At 40.5% G+C, this 19,520-nt stretch overlaps 1 protein-coding gene across 3 annotated transcripts; it reads left to right on the top strand.

Moving 5' to 3' along the window:
- Nucleotides 1–1,944: 1,944 nt before the first annotated feature.
- Nucleotides 1,945–19,249, top strand: LOC148006553 (cystatin-related protein 1-like). Of its 3 annotated transcripts, none has more exons than XM_087655199.1 (5): nucleotides 1,945–2,237; nucleotides 12,756–12,851; nucleotides 13,617–13,730; nucleotides 18,091–18,149; nucleotides 18,925–19,249. In XM_087655199.1, the coding sequence occupies exons 1-5, from the start codon at nucleotides 2,226–2,228 to the stop codon at nucleotides 18,974–18,976; spliced, it is 333 nt and encodes a 110-aa protein (XP_087511325.1). In that variant the 5' UTR covers nucleotides 1,945–2,225; the 3' UTR covers nucleotides 18,977–19,249. The 3 variants fall into 3 exon arrangements, with proteins under 3 accessions (XP_087511325.1, XP_087511327.1, XP_087511326.1); XM_087655200.1 differs by lacking the exon at nucleotides 1,945–2,237 and adding an exon at nucleotides 4,130–4,407 and having other exon boundaries at nucleotides 18,925–19,248; XM_087655201.1 differs by lacking the exon at nucleotides 18,091–18,149 and having other exon boundaries at nucleotides 1,947–2,237.
- The last annotated feature ends 271 nt before the right edge of the window (nucleotides 19,250–19,520 follow it).

Below are 19,520 nucleotides of genomic sequence, written 5' to 3'. Positions count from 1 at the left end.
TTCTTCTGGGTAGTTCCCCTCTTTGTATTGGACTTTTAGTTCTGTTTATTTTCTGTATGACTGTATTAACAAAGGAAATATATTGTTTAAATTTTGATTTGTCATGGAATATCTTGTTTCTCTATCTGTGATGATTGAAAGTTTTGCTGGGTATACTGGCCTGAGCCTGCGTTTGTCTTCTCTTAGGGTCTGTATGACATCTGCCTAAGTTCTTCTGGTTTTTAGAATCTCTGTTTAGAAGTCAGCTGTAATTCTGTAATGTCTGCTTTTATATGTTACTTGATCTTTTTTCCTTACCACTTTTTTTTTTTCCGGAGCTGAGGACCGAACCCAGGGCCTTGTGCTTGCTAGCCAAGCGCTCTACCACTGAGCTAAATCCCCAACCCCTTCCTTACTTTCAATAGTCTTTCTTTGTTCTGTCATTTGGTGTTTTTGTCCTGAGTATGTCAGATTTCCTGTGAGTCATGCTGCCTATGAGATCCTATTATTCTGGTGTGTTTGAGTTACCAGGAGTCAAGCTTCCTCTAAGTTTTATACGAATTGGTGAGGACCCAAATCCCTGGGAACACTCCAGGCACAGCTGCAAACCAGAAGGGATGCATGCCTCTGTTTAGGCAATATTCCTGTGTTCTCCATGTCGCAGAGGGACCAAGTTAGACCCAGTATTGGTACAGACGTTGTGGTGTCACCTGTGATCTTGGTGTGTCACAGTACCTGGGGGTCAAGCTTATTCTGGATGCTGTTGTAGTAGGTAGGGAGCAGGAGACCTAGGTTTAATCTGTGCACAAGTGCAAATTGGAAGGAGGGGTAAATATTAATTACTAATTGCTTCAGGTAATATTTCTAGGGGTAATATTTGTGATACCCTCAGATGACCTTCCCTAAGGGCATTAACTGGGGCTGGTATACACATATTAAGGTGTTTTATTCACCATATTCTCTAAAGTCTTAAGTTAATAGTATAAAACTAATGATAAGATAATTTAGTTTAATTTAAGTAAATTAACCTTTAACTCTCAGATTCTAAACAGGCAAACTATTGTAAAGAATTCGTGAATGAAGGATAATTTAAGTTAAATGAATAAATGAAAATAAAATTTCATTTTTACCACTATGCAAAGCACAACCATTTGAAATTATTCAAAGACATTCCCAAGTGGAGAGCTGATTCTGGTATTACATATTAATATTTTAATATTGTGGACACTATTCCAAACATTATAATATGAAAATAGTTCTATGTTTTAAAATCTCAAGTGCCAAGTTTTAAATAGAAATTACAGGTTTCAAGCAGTGTGTCCTTGGGACTCCCTGATACAATATACCCCAAGATCTATCATTAGATCCCAGATCTTTGCCCTAGAAATATCCTTTAGGACCTTGTGACCTTTGTAATCTAAATTCATAGGGGTCTTTTAGGAGTCCTGCAAAACTAACACTGTAAGCTTTCTACAATAATGGCTACCACAGTAGTTTTAGCAAACAAAATACTTCTCCAGAAATTTGAGAATGAAATCCCTACAGCACATGACAGAAGAGCCAAGGGAGGAATACCAGATATTAAACAAGGGCTCAAAAGTACCCATGAACTATGGTGAAACAGGTAACTCAAAAATGCCATTTAGAATGTTCCAAGGAAAATAAAAATTTAATTTCTACTTTGATATCCAGGTCCAATAAATGTTTTACCACTCGGGATAACAAAAAAAAATCAATATTGGAAAGCAGAGGAGGAGAGCCAGGTCTAGTGATGGGAAGGTCTAAGCTGAGAAGTCAGACAAGTGGCAGAAATCCTAAATGGGTATACATGAAGTAACAAGTGTACTAGAGGTATTGAAGTTGGCAAGAATAAGGATAGTGAGGTAAACAAAAAGAGGATTCCATTTGGAAGGTGTGGCTAAATAGGAGGTTCAGCATTTAAGATAAAAGAAGTGTACTTACTTCCCAGGCATCTTGAAACCTCTTCTATTCTGAAGCTCCCCTTTCATATCTGAGAAGAAAATGTGCAAAACCCTATGTGGAACACTGCTCCTACTGGCCATCTTTGTACTGTTTCTGAACTTCAATCATGCAACTGCAAAAAGTACCATGGGAGGTAGGGAATATTTTAAAGGAAACTTCATGGAAAAAACAAACTAAATGATGTATATGATGTCTTCAAATTTCTGTACAACAAGTACAGTGATGACACATATCTCAGCAACATAAAAAATCAGTCATTCATCATGCACATATGGGTAAGTACTTCACCCAGGGTGAGAGACAGTGTTGATTTGTCCATGTGTAGCACTATCCTTTTTTTTAGTCTATTACTACAGTCTTTTCTGTAACCATGCTTGCTTATCTCCAATATACAATATTCATTTTCTGAAACAGATGGCTCATGGAAGGTCTTATCACACTACAGATAGAATGACGCATTCTTAGTACTGAAATGCCTTCTCAGAATTGCATTATTCTACCTGATTTCAAAGAACTCCTAAGAGATAGTATCCACACACAGACCAGAAATCCTGCAAAACAAAAAATGCTAGCATACGGTGGGAGCTCTACATCTTATTCTGTTTAAATTTGCTGGAAGTAAATAGGAAACAATATTTTTCTATTTCACAGTTAACATAAGGTGTCCTCTAATTTGGCTAAATGACATTAAACACCAGATGGAAATGTACACTGTTTAATGAAGGACCATACAATAGGACAAACAGAAACACAAACATTTATTATTGAAGAAGGAATGTTTTCATACTCTTTCAAGTATTTCAGTTATGTGTGTGTGTGTGTGTGTATGTGTGTGTGTGTGTGTGTGTGTGTGTGTGCGTCTTTCTGCATGCGCACGCGAGTGTGTGTGTGTCTGTACATGTGTATTGTTTGGAGCCAGTTTGTCACTGTATATATGGAAGTCATAGATGCCTTTGGTTAATTAAATATCTTTTTACATTGATGGGAGAACAGGAACAAACTTGGTATTTCTGCCTTATTAATTGCATCTTTCCTTACTGCAATCTCTAGATAGCCTAATTCTAATTATTATTATGGGAAATGAAGTTTCCCTCATACTACTCATTATGAGTTCACAGCATCCTTGTTGATCCTGCCTCCTTTCTGTCCAGTGTTACATGTGGCCATGTTTGCTTCATCCTCCTCACTGTCATGTAGTGCAAGGGGCTTCTGGTATGTGGGTTTATGTCAATATTTTTTTTCCAAATCTCATGATAATAACTATTTGTGTACTTCAGCAAACTATGGAATTTTCTATATAGTAAATATTTCTTTCTGGAAAATGAAGAGTCATTGTACTTGCTCTGATAATATCATACATATTTCCTTCTTGTATATGACCACTGACATCGACAACCAGGGCAGACTATGGCTCCCACATTCTCTGTTCAGCTGTGCTTTACATACAGAACCTGAGAAAGTTTTCTAATATAGATATTGAGTAAGATTCTATTCCACAGTGGAAAATGGCCATTTCTTCTAGGCTAGATGCAGATGCTATTAACCCAAAAAAGTTGATTGACAATGGCAAGACACAAAAAACGATGTTAAATGTGCTAGGTGAGAACCTACAGAAAAAGAACTTAAGGGTATATTTCAAAAGGTGCATGTGTGCGCTTTATAAAAATTCACCATGCGGTCGACACCTCTGTCTCCTGCGCAGGATACGTGTCGGCCCGGAGATCCCCATAATAGATCTCCATAATAAACCTCGTCTTTGCTTATTATATCCAAAATGGTCTCTCTGTGTCTGGGGTCCACGATTTCCCAAGACTTGAATAAGGGTCTCTCTTCGGGGATCTTTCATTTGGGGACTCGTCCGGGATTGGTGTTTTCTGGGGCGCACCATCCTGAGACTCGAGCTAGGATCTTTCATTTGGGAGCTCGTCCGGGATCTTCGCGACCACCCCAGACTCTGAAGACCCCTTGGAGGTGAGTTGGATGTTTGTCTGAGTGTTTGTGTGTGAGCAGTGCCGCATTGGTCAATCTGTGTCTGTCTGTTTTGGTTCTGCCGTGTGTGTATATGTGTGTGTCTTAGTACCAGTCAGTGTTAAGAGGATGGATGGGTATTCCTGCCCTGTGCTAAGAGGGTGGATGGGTATTCCTGCCCTGTGCTAAGAGGGTAGATGTGTATTCCTGCCCTGTGCTAGGAGAGTGGATGTGTATCCCTACTCGGTGCAGCTGCCTTTGAGGTCTGTGAGGATCATCTGGCTCCCGCAAGCTGAAGCCCCTGGAAGACGTTCCATGGGAGGAGAGCAGTTGGGAGAGCCCGACTGTGGGCAGTCAGGAGGACCTGACTGTGGTTTTCTGAAACAAAGGAAATGGAGTGCTCCTTTTACCTAGGCGGGAGTGGATGAGGAATCCCACTCCGTCGGAGGTCGCGTTCGGCTGCCTATTTAAGTATAGGTGCGGACAAGTGTGCTTGGACGTGTTAGTGTCTGTTGTCTGTATTCTGTTTCTGTGTTTGGTGTTCTTTTTCTTTGCCATGGGGCAGACTGTGACAACCCCTTTGTCTTTGATGGTGGACCATTGGAAGGACGTTAGGGAAAGAGGACACTCTGGAATCCTCTTGGGAGGTGGAATCAGATGGTCCATCTCATCCCAGAAGTGGCTAAGGTTAAACTGCAGTTTGGGCCAGGTACTGAAGGTACCAGGCATCTGTGGAAATTGGTTATAGGATGCTTTGTCTTGGACTTGTTTGTCTGGTTTGTTTTCTGTGGTATTGTCGAGTGTCTTTTTGGCTTTTGTTTCGTTTTTGAATTTGGACTGACGACTGTGTTTAAAATCTTGGACTGACGACTGTGTTTGAAATCATGGAACTGTTTGCTTTGTTTGTCAAAGAGTTTTACTTGGTCCTCTTGGCGCTTAAGTTAAAAGCTGAAAATAATTTGCTTGAGAGAATGTGTTTTCTGCCAGGAGTTTTATCTTTCTCTCTTGAGCCTCCTCCCCAAGGAGAGATGCCCCAGGTTGGGGAGCAGAGAAGCCCCTAAAATAGTTTCAAAAAGAATCTACAACAAACTGTGAAGAACTTTGTTTTGCTAGTCAAAATTTAGAATTCAGGCTTTGGCTGTGGCCAAGGTCAGGATTAATGTTTTCTTTTCCATGGGCCTTTAGCCAAGTGAGACAGCTTGGTGAAGGACTACTACTGTAGTCCTGGTATTCAGAGACACGGGGAGAGCTATAGTTTTGTTTTTTTTTATTAAAGGTTGGTACTATAGTATTAACAATCTCTTTATTAGATGTAAGAGACAGGAAGCCCCAGGTGAACTGGTTACAATTCTTTTGTCAGCTGCTTAGTATCTAGCACCCAGTTTCTAACCATCCCTCCATCCTTTTGTTATTAGTTGTTACTAGAAGCCTAGTGTCATTTGGAGGCTGGTTTACTTGAGAGGCAAAGCCACCAAGCTGACACTGAAGAGAGGTACTCCTTAAGGGAAAATCTAAGTCCAGAGAGGCAGCCGGTAACAGATAGGCTGCCCCTCTGCTCACCTTTCTGTTTCATAGACAAAGCTTGTGCTTATATTTACAATGGCCTTTTTGTCCAAAAAAGGCCTCCTAGTTTAGCGGTGTGACTAAATGCTATTTGTCCTCTTCAGTGGACCTCTATTCTCTAGATTCCCTTCTTGTTTTCTCACCATCCCACTTGAGAACTGTTACAGGTCTTCTTTACCACTGAGGAAAGACAAAATCCTACTAGAGGCCAGAAAGAATGTTCCAGACATGGATGGAAGGCCCTCACTCCTGACTGTTGACTTCAATACCCCTGAAGGTAGGGAGTGCTCCGGGTCTGCCCCCAGGCTCCAAGGGTGGATCTCCAAGGGGCTGGAAAAAGCCCCACCAATCTGGCTAAGATAAGGAAAGTATATGAAGAGAAAGTTACAGAAATTTAAAGGGTTAAGCTAAGTTGCTGAGAGTTAATATAAGTTACTGAGAAAGTAAATTTGAACAGAGAGACTGAGAAAGAGAAAGAAGTAAGATGAAAAGAACAGGAAGCTATGGAAAAGAGACAAAAAGAAGAGGAAGTTAGAGAGATAAATAGAGATAAAAGACAAGAGAGGAACATATACTGGCCACAGTAGTTAGGGAACCTAGGAAGACAGTAGAGAAGAGAATTCCTGGCTAAAGATCAGTGTGCCTAATGCAAAGAAAAAGTACACTGGGTCAAGGACTGCCACAGGAAGAACAAGAGGGGCCTCTCCAGTGACTCCAAAGGCAAGCCACTTGGTCCTAGAGTGCTGACTATGCACAAAGATGGAAGGAAAGCCTGCCCAGTTGTTTTGTGAATGCAGAGGGCCTAACACTCTGTGCTCCTATGTCCAAATGGACTAGTGTCCAGCAAAAGACCATGAGTACAGGGGACTACCAACAACAAATGATACTTATGAACTGCCCGAAGAACAGTGGACCTTGGCGTGGGCCGGGTAACCCACTAGTTCATGGTCATCCCTGACTGCCCCTATCCCTTGCTCATAAGAAATTTGCTCTCCAAAATGGCTTGTGTGGGCTGAATTGGCTGGGTGAGGCCATGTGTATGCATATCTGCAGACTGTGTATGTGGAGCTTAAGACCTGTCTCAGTGCACCAGTACCTGATGCTGGGAGATGTGTGGCTTAGTGCTGTTCTGCCTGGAACACGTCACTCCTGCCAGCCGGGCACTAACAATTATCACCCATTCCAGGACTTAAACTGTGATAGAGTGGCTGATGTTTTGCCTTTGAATAAAATGTCCCAGAGGATGGGACCACTGGTCAGCTGCCATGGACTAGATTCTCCACTGGTTGGGGGCAATCTGGTCACCTTGCTGCCCAATCCAGACCTGGAGCCACCATAGAACGAGTGTCAAGTACTGGCAGAAGCCCATAGGTGGAAGAAAGACCTCTGCGACTGGCTGATTGACCCCTGCTGAAAGCCGAGGACCTTGTTCACAGACGGAAACAGTTCTCTTCATGAAGGTCAGAGATAAGTGGGTGCTGCCATGGTGGACAACACAATGTCATCTGGAATGGCAGAACCCCAACCCCCCAGCACATAAGTGCCGCAGATGTCTTTACCATCTCTTGGATGACCTGATGAAGCCAACAACCGTGAGTATTATTCATTGCTCAGGATATCAGGAGGGAAGAGATTCAGTGACATGGGGCAGTAACAAAGCAGATCAAGTGGCTCAAGAAATGGCTATGCAGGAGCCTATCCTGGTTACAGGCCTGCAGGAGACAGCCACTGGGAACTGGGATTGGACTAAGGGATGGCCTCACTTATAATGTACGACAGAAGAAAAGGCAAAATTGCTTAAATGAAAAAAAAAAAGACAATGGCACACTTGAGGGGAAAGCTATACTCCCCAGAGAACAAAAAAAAAAGACTCACTTTGCCAAATACAGAAATGGACTCACTTAGATAAAAAGTTTGTCCAAAATGACACCCTTCATAATAGACCCAAATAATATAAAGTACCTCAGAGTGACTTTAACAAAGCAAGTAAAAGATCTGTACAATAAGAACTTCAAGACAATGAAGAAGGAAATTGAAGAAGACCTCAGAAGATGGAAAGATCTCCCATGCTCATGGATTGGCAGGATTAATATAGTAAAAACGGCAATTTTACCAAAAGCGATCTACAGATTCAATGCAATCCCCATCAAAATACCAATCCAATTCTTCAAAGAGTTAGACAGAAGAATTTGCAAATTCATCTGGAATAACAAAAAACCCAGGATAGCTAAAGCTATCCTCAACAATAAAAGGACTTCAGGGGGAATCACTATCCCTGAACTCAAGCAGAATTACAGAGCAATAGTGATAAAAACTGCATGGTATTGGTACAGAGACAGACAGATAGACCAATGGAATAGAATTGAAGACCCAGAAATGAACCCACACACCTATGGTCACTTGATTTTTGACAAAGGAGCTGAAACCATCCAATGGAAAAAAGATAGCATTTTCAGCAAATGGTGCTGGTTCAACTGGAGGTCAACATGTAGAAGAATGCAGATCGATCCATGCTTATCACCCTGTACAAAGCTTAAGTCCAAGTGGATCAAGGACCTCCACATCAAACCAGACACACTCAAACTAATAGAAGAAAAACTAGGGCAGCATCTGGAACACATGGGCACTGGAAAAAATTTCCTAAACAAAACACCAATGGCTTACGCTCTAAGATCAAGAATCGACAAATGGGATCTCATAAAACTGCAAAGCTTCTGTAAGGCAAAGGACACTGTGGTTAGGACAAAACGTCAACCAACTGTTCGGATAAGATCTTTACCAATCCTACAACAGATAGAGGGCTTATATCCAAAATATACAAAGAACTCAAGAAGTTAGACCGCAGGGAGTCAAATAACCCTATTAAAAAATGGAGTTCAGACCTAAACAAAGAATTCACAGTTGAGGAATGTTGAATGGCTGAGAAACACCGAAAGAAATGGTCAACATCTTTAGTCATAAGGGAAATGCAAATCAAAACAACCCTGAGATTTCACCTCACACCCGTGAGAATGGGTAAGATCAAAAACTCAGGTGACAGCAGATGCTGGTCAGGATGCGGAGAAAGAGGAACACTCCTCCATTGTTGTTGGGATTGCAGACTGGTACAACCATTCTGGAAATCAGTCTGGAGGTTCCTCAGAAAATTGGACATTGAACTGCCTGAGGATCCAGCTATACCTCTCTTGGGCATATACCCAAAAGATGCCCCAACATATAAAAAAGACACGTGCTCCACTATGTTCATTGCAGCCTTATTTATAATAGCCAGAAGCTGGAAAGAACCCAGATGCCCTTCAACAGAGGAATGGATACAGAAATTGTGGTACATCTACACAATGGAATATTACTCAGCTATCAAAAACAATGACTTTATGAAATTCGTAGGCAAATGGTCGGAACTGGAAAATATCATCCTGAGTGAGGTAACCCAATCACAGAAAAACACACATGGTATGCACTCATTGATAAGTGGCTATTTGCCCAAATGCTTGAATTACCCTAGATGCCTAGAACAGATGAAACTCAAGACGGATGATCAAAATGTGAATGCTTCACTCCTTCTTTAAAAGGGGAACAAGAATACCCTTGGCAGGGAAGAGAGAGGCAAAGATTAAAACAGAGACTGAAGGAACACCCATTCAGAGCCTGCCCCACATGTGGCCCATACATATACAGCCACCCAATTAGACAAGATGGATGAAGCAAAGAAGTGCAGACCGACAGGAGCCGGATGTAGATCGCTCCTGAGAGACACAGCCAGAAAACAGCAAATACAGAGGCGAATGCCAGCAGCAAACCACTGAACTGAGAATAGGACCCCCGTTGAAGGAATCAGAGAAAGAACTGGAAGAGCTTGAAGGGGCTCAAGACCCCATATGTACAACAATGCCAAGCAACCAGAGCTTCCAGGGACTAAGCCACTACCTAACGACTATACATGGACTGACCCTGGACTCTGACCCCATAGGTAGCAATGAATATCCTAGTAAGAGCACCAGTGGAAGGGGAAGCCCTGGGTCCTGCTAAGACTGAACCCCCAGTGAACTAGACTGTTGGGGGGAGGGCGGCAATGGGGGGAGGGTTGGGAGGGGAACATCCATAAGGAAGGGGAGGGGGGAGGGGGATGTTTGCCCAGATACCGGGAAAGGGAATAACACTCGAAATGTATATAAGAAATACTCAAGTTAATAAAAAAAAAGTTTGCCCAAATAGTTAAGGTGTATGTAATAGACTTTAAGATTTTAGGCAGAGAGACAGTAAAAAGTATAAGGTATGTCAATAAGTGAATGCGTAGCAAGCAAACAGGGCAAAGAGACCTAGAGAGTTTAGTGAAAAGTCGAAGTGAACTTCACTGAGATAAAACCAGGAAAATATGATCTCAAGTATCTCCTAGTGCTTGTAGATACTTTCTTAGGAATAGATAGAAGCCTTCCTCACCAAGCAAGAGATGGCCTCGGCAGTCATCAAGAAGATACTGGAAGAAATCTTCCCCAGGTCTGGAGTGCCCAAGGTAATCTGGTCAGACAACGGCCCGACTTTCGTTGCCAAGGTAAGCCAGGGTGTGGCCAAGTATTTAGAGGTCGATTGGAAATTACATTGTTTCTACAGACGTCAAAGTTCAGGACAGGTAGAGTAAATAAATAAAACTATAAAGAGACCCTGACCAAATTGACCATGGAGACTGGGGCAGACTGGGTGGCACTCCTTCCCTCTTGCTCTCTTCAGAGCAAGAAATATCCCCTCCAGATTCAGCCTTACCCCCTTTGAGATCTTATATGGGGCCTCAGCTGTATTAGATGATGTTATTGAACCAACATGTCATAGTAATAATGATTTGTATGCCAGGCTAAAAGACCTACAGGTGATACAGAAAGAAGTCTGGTCACAGCTGGCAACAGCCTATACCCCAGGGACCCCTGAGACATCTCATCAGTTCCAGGTCGGAGACTCAGCTACATACGATGACACAGAGCCCAGACACTTGAGCCTCTCTAGAAAGGATCGTACCTGGTGCTGCTGACCACTCTGACAGCCGTCAATTCTCAGCCCTCACCAGCCGCATACTAGCTGTTGGGGCTGAGAGCTGGGACCTAGAGGGACACTCAACATGTTTGCCCTGGGTGGTTGATAGGTGGGATAGGTGTGGGAATAGGCTTGACTCCTACAAAAAGATAGAGACACTTAACAAGGTTGGTTTGAGTCTTGGTTCACTCGGTCTCCTAGGATGACTACCCTACTCTCTGCTATGGCTGGCCCATTACTAATAATTTTCTTGGTTTTAGTTTTTGGCCCCTGCATGACAAACAGGTTAATTGCTTTTGTTAAAAATCGCGTGGGTACTGTTCAGTTGATGGTTCTGAGACAACAGTACCAGTCAGTTAGGACAACTGGTGAGACCAAATACGAGACTTGATATCAAAATTCTAAGATTAGAATTACTTAGTAGAAGAAGAGGAGAATGAAAGGAAAATTATACAGATTTAAGTTTCAAAAATATGAAGTTAAAAGAATAAGTTTCAAAATTCACAGACTCAGGGCTAAACACTGTGAAACACAAGTCCAGGCAGCCTCACCCGGACTAACAGACCATAAAGATAAAGAAAAGGAATGCAGGAACCAGCCCGAGTTATTTCGACTGACTCATAAACCAAACCATTTGACAGGAGGGCACCTCCCCAAGCTTACTCAGAGCCACACTTTAACCAGATGTCCTTCAAACCCTGATAAGCCCCTGGCTTCTAAAATCGAATGCCCCAGTCAGCACGTACTCTTCTGCTGTGCTGTAATCTCACTGCTATGTTTGAATGAGCCAATCACTTACAGCCGAGCCGACTCTCCCCATCCCCCTGTTCCTCACCCTATAAAAATCCATTGCTTCTAAAAGTCCAGGTAGATACCTCTGTCTCCTGCACGGGATATGTGTCAGCCTGGAGATCCCCGTAATAGATCTCCGTAATAAACCTCGCCTTTGCTTATTACATCCAAAAAATAATAATAATTAACCATGCACAATGAGCCAAATTTCAAATTGTATGGAGACCTCTAAAGGACAGGTAAAGTCATCTGAGCAATTCCCAGCATGTAATTTGTAGGCTTGTATTTTCAAATTAACCTGGAGATTATACATCCTTTTTTCTAGTGACCTTGGAATGATCCTGGAGCAGCACTTAGGAACTAGAGTCCTAATTTTGCAAAAAAAAAAAAAAAAAAAAAAAAAAAACATTAGGACCTATGACCGATGCAACTAGTAACCAACTGTGAAGGATGACCACCTTGTACGCTATATCATTCAGCAATGTAGAGTCAACCCCTGAAACATACTACACTCAGCCAATTTGTTAGTCAAGGCACAAATACTAGACTTTCCAAAAACCTGAGTAAATGTTAAAATTATAAAATTACAAAAAAGGAAAATGTGCAATCCAAACACATAACAAAGATGCCTATTGTTCAGTGTATACCTGAGTCGAAATGTAGACACAGGATAAGCATCATTCCAGGGAAAATTGTCCTTACTCATGGTTTCAAAGGACAAATTCTATTATTTTAGCTTGGTTTCTTCCAGGAAAAGTATCTGAGATTCCCTCCGCAATGAATATGTAAGTGCCAATTTGTTAACTGCACAAGTGACTAAAATGCCATGAGATATGTTAGTATCAATGATCAAATTTAGAATTGAGACACTCACAGGCTCTATTTATTTGTGATGAAGTTTCCCCTTGTGTGTAGCATTCCAAATTCTCCTGTCCACTGAAGGAACTATAATTAGAAACCAAATGAAAGGGATGCTCTGTGTTAAATGTAGGTATTAATGGTGATCATTAGGTGAACAAACCAACCTGAAACCTTGTTAGAGGTGCAAAGTGTGACTACCTTTTATCCTGAAATTAATAGGATCATTCAATTCATGCTGCATTCTAAAGCCTCCCTTCTTCTCAGAGCAGATCATGTATTGGGAATGGTTCTTACCTGTCCTTTTGGTTTCTATTCCAGGCTGGTTCTACCTTATTAACAATATTGAAAAATGTTAGTCACAGACTTCCAACGTTGATGTCTTATTTCTTCTATTTCTTAGAGTAAAGATGTACACAGAAAAAGGTCCTGAAAATCATTCTGTTGGAAGTAGTTTGTGTGTGTGTTCAGATGGCAATAATATTGACATGGATCCAAAATAAAAGTGTTAGCTACAAAAGTAAATTAAAGCATACATGTAAATAAAAATACAGAACTACAAAACAATTGTGCTCCTTTCTTCATAGGAAATTGGAGAAATTGAAATGGTTAAAACCACATGTAAAAATACTGAGTCTGACTTCCACCAATGTCATTTAGAGAGGGAATTCTATGCCATAAAGGTGTGTATTTGGTAATGCCTTGTCTCCTGAGAAGTTGGGCAGGGTGGCAGAGGTACTATGCTCATGCATTGGTATAGATATATGGATATTTTGAGAAAATGTGAGTATTGGAGAGAAATGTGTAGAAATGTAGTTATTTATGAAGGGATAGAGCTGGGGATAAATATACAAGAACTTGTGGGTTAGAGTAAGGGTATGTGCACAAATCATAAACTTGAATTTTGAAGTGTTTTCCATTGAACTCTTCATACTGAGCAGAAAACCTTCTGTAAGTTGGTGTTCCTCTCTGGATTAGAGGACCCTTTTCAACGACACTTCCTTTGGAGATGATAATTAATTAACCTGAGCTTCAGCAGCTTTCCGTGTGGCCATGAAAGAAAAGAGCCCCAAACAGGCCAAAGGTATCCAGTGCTGCCCCTTAAATTTTCCATATGTATAGAGTTGTTTCTGGCAACACTATAACTCACAGATATAATCCTTTCATTCCTAATTCCACTGAATGGATTTTATTCTTCTCTTTTGTCATGTTTCCTTCTTCTTATTAGCACAAGACAACTCATGAAAGATGCTCATAATCAAACAACCAGTAAGGTGGGAAACAATTTCTATGAAGATAAGTTTTATTTGTTGTGTGAGGAATAATCCATGCAGCTAAAGAATGCTGAAATAAATGATAAAAAATAATTATTTCCATTTCAAAGAGCTACTACAAAGAGAAACTTACCAATGAGAAGTGATACAATTAATCCTGTTCCTTTTCTAAAGCGGACTCCTGGAGAAACAATGTACTATATATCATTGCCTGGAAGAATCAGATGCAGGAAGTTCCTGTCTAATCTGGGCAAATGTCCCTTCCAAGAACAAACAGAAGAACTGAAGGTATGAACACTAAGTGACCCCTCTTGCTGAAAAAACCTTGTGAAAAATAGGACCGGTGTATAATATCTGAGAAGGGTTTTGTGCTAGTATTTTATGCTTGCAGCAAGGTAATATAAATGAAGTGCACAGGAAAAGATCATGTGCAAACTTTTATAGAGAGAAAGTGGGGATGATCAATAAGAAAAATAGATACACTTGTTGAGTGCATCAATTCCTCTAAAGTAGCACTGTGCACAGATGAGGAGGAAAAGTCCATAACAATTATTATTCTCCATTTGCTGGGAACTTTACTTCCAAGGGTATGATTGAATTTTTGCTCATTGACAGAATAAAGTGTTGTGGATATGGTTGCTTGTCAGAAGAGAGTCTCTTATTCCCAACCTCACCATCATTTACAAGGTTTACTTTTAAAAGCCCCACACAGTCATTCAGGTACTGAGGTGTGGTGGTTATAAGCAGACCAAAGGTTCATGACCTCTGGCCTTTAACTATCTCTTACTGTTCTGGTTCCAGAAGCTAATGGTTTCTGACTTTTGATTGCTGATGTTAGGAGAGTATTGGGAAAAGAAACTTAGTTACTTGGCTGCTTTTACTTGGGGATTTCTTGATACACAGGTAAGAGCCTAGGAATTCATTAACCTTTTGTGAATCATAGAAAATGAAAAAGTGTAAAATTAAAGTCAAGCATACACCACACACACACACACACACACACACACACTCACACACACACACACACACTCACACACTCACACACACACAAATTTGGCTGATGACAACCACTCAACTTCAAAAGTGCACATGTATACATATAGACATACATTTTAATAATAAATATTATTAAGCATACATATGTATGTACATACACACAGACAGACAGATATACATATATACTATATAAAAAGTAAATATAAACATTGTGTGAATAGAGAATATCCCACTACAACTACACATTACATTTTATTTTTCTCTGAGTATTTTTTAGCTTTTTAGAATATACCTCACAGATGAAATTTCAAAAAAAGGAGTTATGGAAGGTTGTAGATAGTCAGGTCAAAGTAGTGTTTCACTCTATAAACTCATTATAAGTTTAAAACAACAGTTTCACATGTCCTTGCTAAATTCCAGTGCACACTGTTAGCATCATGCCTGGATACTACCTAGAATTAATGTCTTTCATTGATCTAAGGTATGTCTCAAATTTCTTTCTCATCTTACTTGAATCTTTAAAGCTCATTTCATTCATTATAATTCATTCATTATTCTATGAGGAGGTGCATGTACTGTTCTTGATTTTAACTTTATTACATCTTTCTGGGAAAATAAAACCTTCTCCTTAAATTTCTATCTAAAATTATTGAATCGAATCAAGAATTCTATAGTCATTAATTCATCTAAAAAGCACTATTATTTTATAATCTTTATTAACTTGAGTATTTCTTATTTACATTTCGATTGTTATTCCCCTTCCAGGTTTCTGGGCCAACATCCCCCTAACCCTTCCTCCTCCCCTTATATATGGGCTTCTCCTACCCATCCTCCCCACAACAATCACGTTAACTCATGGATCAGTCTTGGCAGAAACAAGGGCTTCTCCTTCCACTGGTGCTCTTTACTAGGCTATTCATTGCTACGTATGAGGTTGGAGCCTAGGGTCAGTCCAGTCTTTGGGTAGTGGCTTAGTCCTTGGAAGCTCTGGTTGGTTGGTATTGTTGTTCATATGGGGTCCCCAGCCCCTTCAAGCTCTTCCAGTCCTTTCTCTGATTCCTTCAAGAGGGTCCCGTTCTCAGTTCAGTGGTTTGCTGCTGGCATTCGCCTATGTATTTGCTGTATTCTGGCTGTGTCTCTCAGGAGAGATTGGGAGAGTGCGGTTCCAGTCAGCCTGCACTTCTTTGCTTCATCCATCTTATCTAGTTCCCTGACTGTATGTGTATGGGCCAAATGTGGGGCAGGCTCTGAATGGGTGATCCTTCTGCCTCTCTTCTAAACTACGCCTCCCTATTCTCTCCCAAGGGTATTCTTGTTCCCTTTTTATTATTATTATTATTATTATTATTATTATTATTATTATTATTATTATTATTATTATTAACTTGAGTACTTCTTATATACATTTCAAGTGTTATTCCCTTTCCCGGTCTCTGGGCTAACATCCCCCTAATCCCTCTCCCTCCCCTTCACTATGGGTGTCCCCCTCCCCATCCTCCCCCCATTGCCGCCCTCCCCCCAACAATCTAGTTCACTGGGAGTTCAGTCTTAAGGGGTGAAGCATTCGCATTTTGGTCATCGTTCCTGAGCTTCATGTGTTCTGTGCATCTAGGTTAATTCAAGCATTTGGGCTAATAGCCACTTATCAATGAGTGTATACCATGTGTTTTTTCTATGATTAGGTTACCACACTCAGGATGATATTTTCCAATTCCATCCATTTGCCTATAAATTTCATAAAGTCATTGTTTCTGATAGCTGAGTAATATTCTATTGTGTAGATGCACCACATTTTCTGTATCCATTCCTCTGTTGAAGGGCATCTGGGTTCTTTCCAGCATCTGGCTATTATAAATAAGGATGTTATGAACATAGCGGAGCACCTATCTTTGTTATATGTTGGGGCCACTTTTGGGTATATGCCCAAGAGTGGTATAGCTATGTCCTCAGGTAGTTCAATGTCCAACTTTGTGAGGAACCTCCTGACTGATTTCCAGAATGGTTGTGCCAGTCTGCAATCCCACCAACAATGGTGGAGCATTCTTCTTTCTCCACATCCTCGCCAGCATTTGCTGTCACCTGAGTTTTGGATCTTAGCCATCCTCACTGGTTTGAGGTGAAATCTCAGGGTTGTTTTGATTTGCATTTCCCTTATGACTAAAGATGTTGAACATTTCTTTAGGTGTTTCTCAGCCATTCAGCATTCCTCAGCTGTGAATTCTTTGTTTAGCTCTGAATCCCATTTTTTATGGGATTATGTGTCTTCCTGCAGTCTAACTTCTTGAGTTCTTTGTATATTTTGGATATTAGCTCTCTATCTGTTGCAGGATTGGTAAAGATCTTTTCCCAATCCATTGGTTGCCGTTTGTCCTAACTACTGTCCTTTGCCTTACAGAATCTTTGCAGTTTTATGAGAACCCATTTGTCTATTCTTGAACTTAGAGCATAAGCCACTGGGGTTTTCTTCAGGAAATTTTCTCCAGTGCCCATGAGTTCGAGATGCTTCCCCACTTTTTCTTCTATTAGTTTGAGTGTATCTGGTTTGATGTGGAGGTCCTTGATCCACTTGGTCTTAAGCTTTGTACAGGGTGATAAGCATGAATCAACCTGCATTCTTCTACATGCTGACCTCCAGTTAAACCAGGACTATTTGCTGAAAATGCTACCTTTTTTCCATTGGATGGTTTTGGATCCTTTGTCAAAAATCAAGTGACCATAGGTGTGTGGGTTCATTTCTGTGTCTTCAGTTCTATTCCATTGGTCTATCTGTCTGTCTCTGTACCAATACCATGCAGTTTTTATCACTATTGCTCTGTAATACTGCTTGAGTTCAGGGATAGTGATTCCCCCTGAAGTCCTTTTATTGTTGAGGATAGCTTTAGCTATCCTGGGTTTTTTGTTATTCCAGATGAATTTGCAAATTGTTCTGTCTGACTCTCTGAAGAATTGGATTGGTATTTTGATGGGGATGGCATTGAATCTGTAGATTGCTTATGGTAAAATGGCCATTCTTACTATGTTAACCCTGCCAATCCAGGAGCATGAGAGATCTTTCCATATTCTGAGGTCTTCTTCAATTTCTTTCTGCAGAGACTTGAATTTCTTATCATACAGATCTTTTACTTGCTTGGCTAAAGTCACACCTAGGTACTTTATACTATTTGGGGCAATTATGAAGGATGTCATTTCCCTCATTTCTTTCTCAGCTTGTTTCTCTTTTGTTCAGAGAAATGGTTATCCATTTATTTGAGTTAATTTTATACCTAGCCACTTTGCTGAAGGAGTTTATCAGGTTTAGTAGTTCTCTGGTGGAACTTTTGGGATCACTTAAATATACTATCATATCATCTGCAAATATTGACATTTTCACTTCTTCTTTTCCAATCTTTATCCCCTTGATCTCCTTTTGTTGTCTGATTGCTCTGGCTAGAACTTCAAGAACTATATTGAATAAGTAGGGAAAGAGTGGGCAGCCTTGTCTAGTCCCTGATTTTAGTGGGATTGCTTTGTTTCTACTTGGTTGATTTCAGCTCTGAGTTTGTTTATTTCCTGCCTTCTACTACTCCTGGGTATATTTGGTTCATTTTGTTCTAGAGCTTTTAGGTGTGCTGTCAAGCTGCTGATATATGCTCTCTCCTGTTTCTTTCTGCAGGCAGTCAGAGCTATGAGTTTTCCTCTTAGCACAGTTTTCATTGTGTCCCATAAGTTAGGGTAAGTTGTACCTTCATTTTCATTAAATTCTAAGAAGTCTTCAAACAGCACTACTACATAAAATGTTTTCATATTGATATGAAGAATCTGTGCTCAATATTGTGAGATGATGCCCAGAAATTATTAAGCAGTAATAGTGGCAGGAAAGCAATATCAGAAGTGAGAAGCTATTTTGGGATTGATCCATGCCTTTCAGAGCACACCAATCACAGCTATGCAAAATGGTGGGCCATCTCCAGAAAACCTACTTGCTTGCCATCACCTTTCCTACATGGTTGGTCCCGTGCATCTAAAAGATCTGCCATATGTTCATGACTTTAATCCCTCTTGTTGAACTCCTGTTTCAACTGCCAGATGCTGTCTTACACATTGGATTCCTCTGATACTGTGGGTGGCAGCACTTATCTTCTCCAATATTTGTATCATACCTTATTTTCACATCAATATTCCCTTCTTTGATTTTTTTCCATGTGCCATGCTTAATGATTGTCAAGGTCTAGAACTAGATGGGCCCTGATCCTGGGGACTCATGTTGTGTAACAGGATTCAGGATCTCATGAGTTCTTGATTGTTCACATAAAATCTTGTGAACTTTAGACAATTTTGTCAATGACATAGTCCACTGAAGAGTTATGCTGAATATCCAGGGACCCAAGGACACTGGGATGACCAGTGTGTCATTTACATGGTTACCATTTCCATTTCACTTAGCAGGATTATTATACTCTTTTTAATTTTAATATCCCTAACGATCTATATTTCTTTCCATTTTTAGAGAGAAATATGTTAATTTCAACTGTATCCTGATTATTATGAGCAAAATATGAATGCTGTAAGATTCAATTGTTATACTGAATGAGACTCTGAGCCTGACTGGACTGTTACCCACCACTTGCAGACATTGATTATAGTTCTGGAACTCTAATATGGAATCACCCTTCAGTCTGGATGCCAGGAGTCGCAGAGATATGCAGTCCAGTTATGTACACCTGAACAATTGTCTTCCTTTTACTTTTCACACACTTCTTTTAAATGAACCATTGTAAGCCTCCCATGAAAAACCTATGCTTTGCTCAATAAAGGTACTCCCAATCCTCTTGAGTTTTTGTCTGAGAACAACTGCAATGCGGGTAAATGGAATCAAATGCAAAGAACCCTGAGGCTCTTATCAACAAGTCTGTGTCAAGTATGTTCTATTCTCTGTGATGATATCCACGTTTCATAGGCACTTGCAGTTCCTCCTGTATAAATGAAGACTCTTACTTTCTATGTAAGAAGACTGAAATATAGTGAATAATCTTCCATCTCAAGGAAGATATGCCCTGTAGTTATAACAGCAACGTTACAGTAACATCTAACTGAATCATGTGG

The sequence above is a fragment of the Rattus norvegicus genome, chromosome 3, assembly GCF_021556685.1.
Source record: "Rattus norvegicus strain SHRSP/BbbUtx chromosome 3, alternate assembly SHRSP_T2T, whole genome shotgun sequence".
Classification (NCBI taxonomy): domain Eukaryota; kingdom Metazoa; phylum Chordata; class Mammalia; order Rodentia; family Muridae; genus Rattus; species Rattus norvegicus.
Note: the sequence above shows the minus strand (reverse complement) of the source record. Positions and strands in the feature narration are given on the sequence as shown.

Excerpts from the sequence above, each read along its gene's own strand:
- LOC148006553 (XM_087655199.1), top strand. Across the intron at positions 12,852-13,616 it reads GGGAATTCTATGCCATAAAG|CGGACTCCTGGAGAAACAAT; the intron begins GTGTGTATTTGG and ends CCTTTTCTAAAG. Across the intron at positions 18,150-18,924 it reads ATTGTGTCCCATAAGTTAGG|AGAGAAATATGTTAATTTCA; the intron begins GTAAGTTGTACC and ends TTCCATTTTTAG.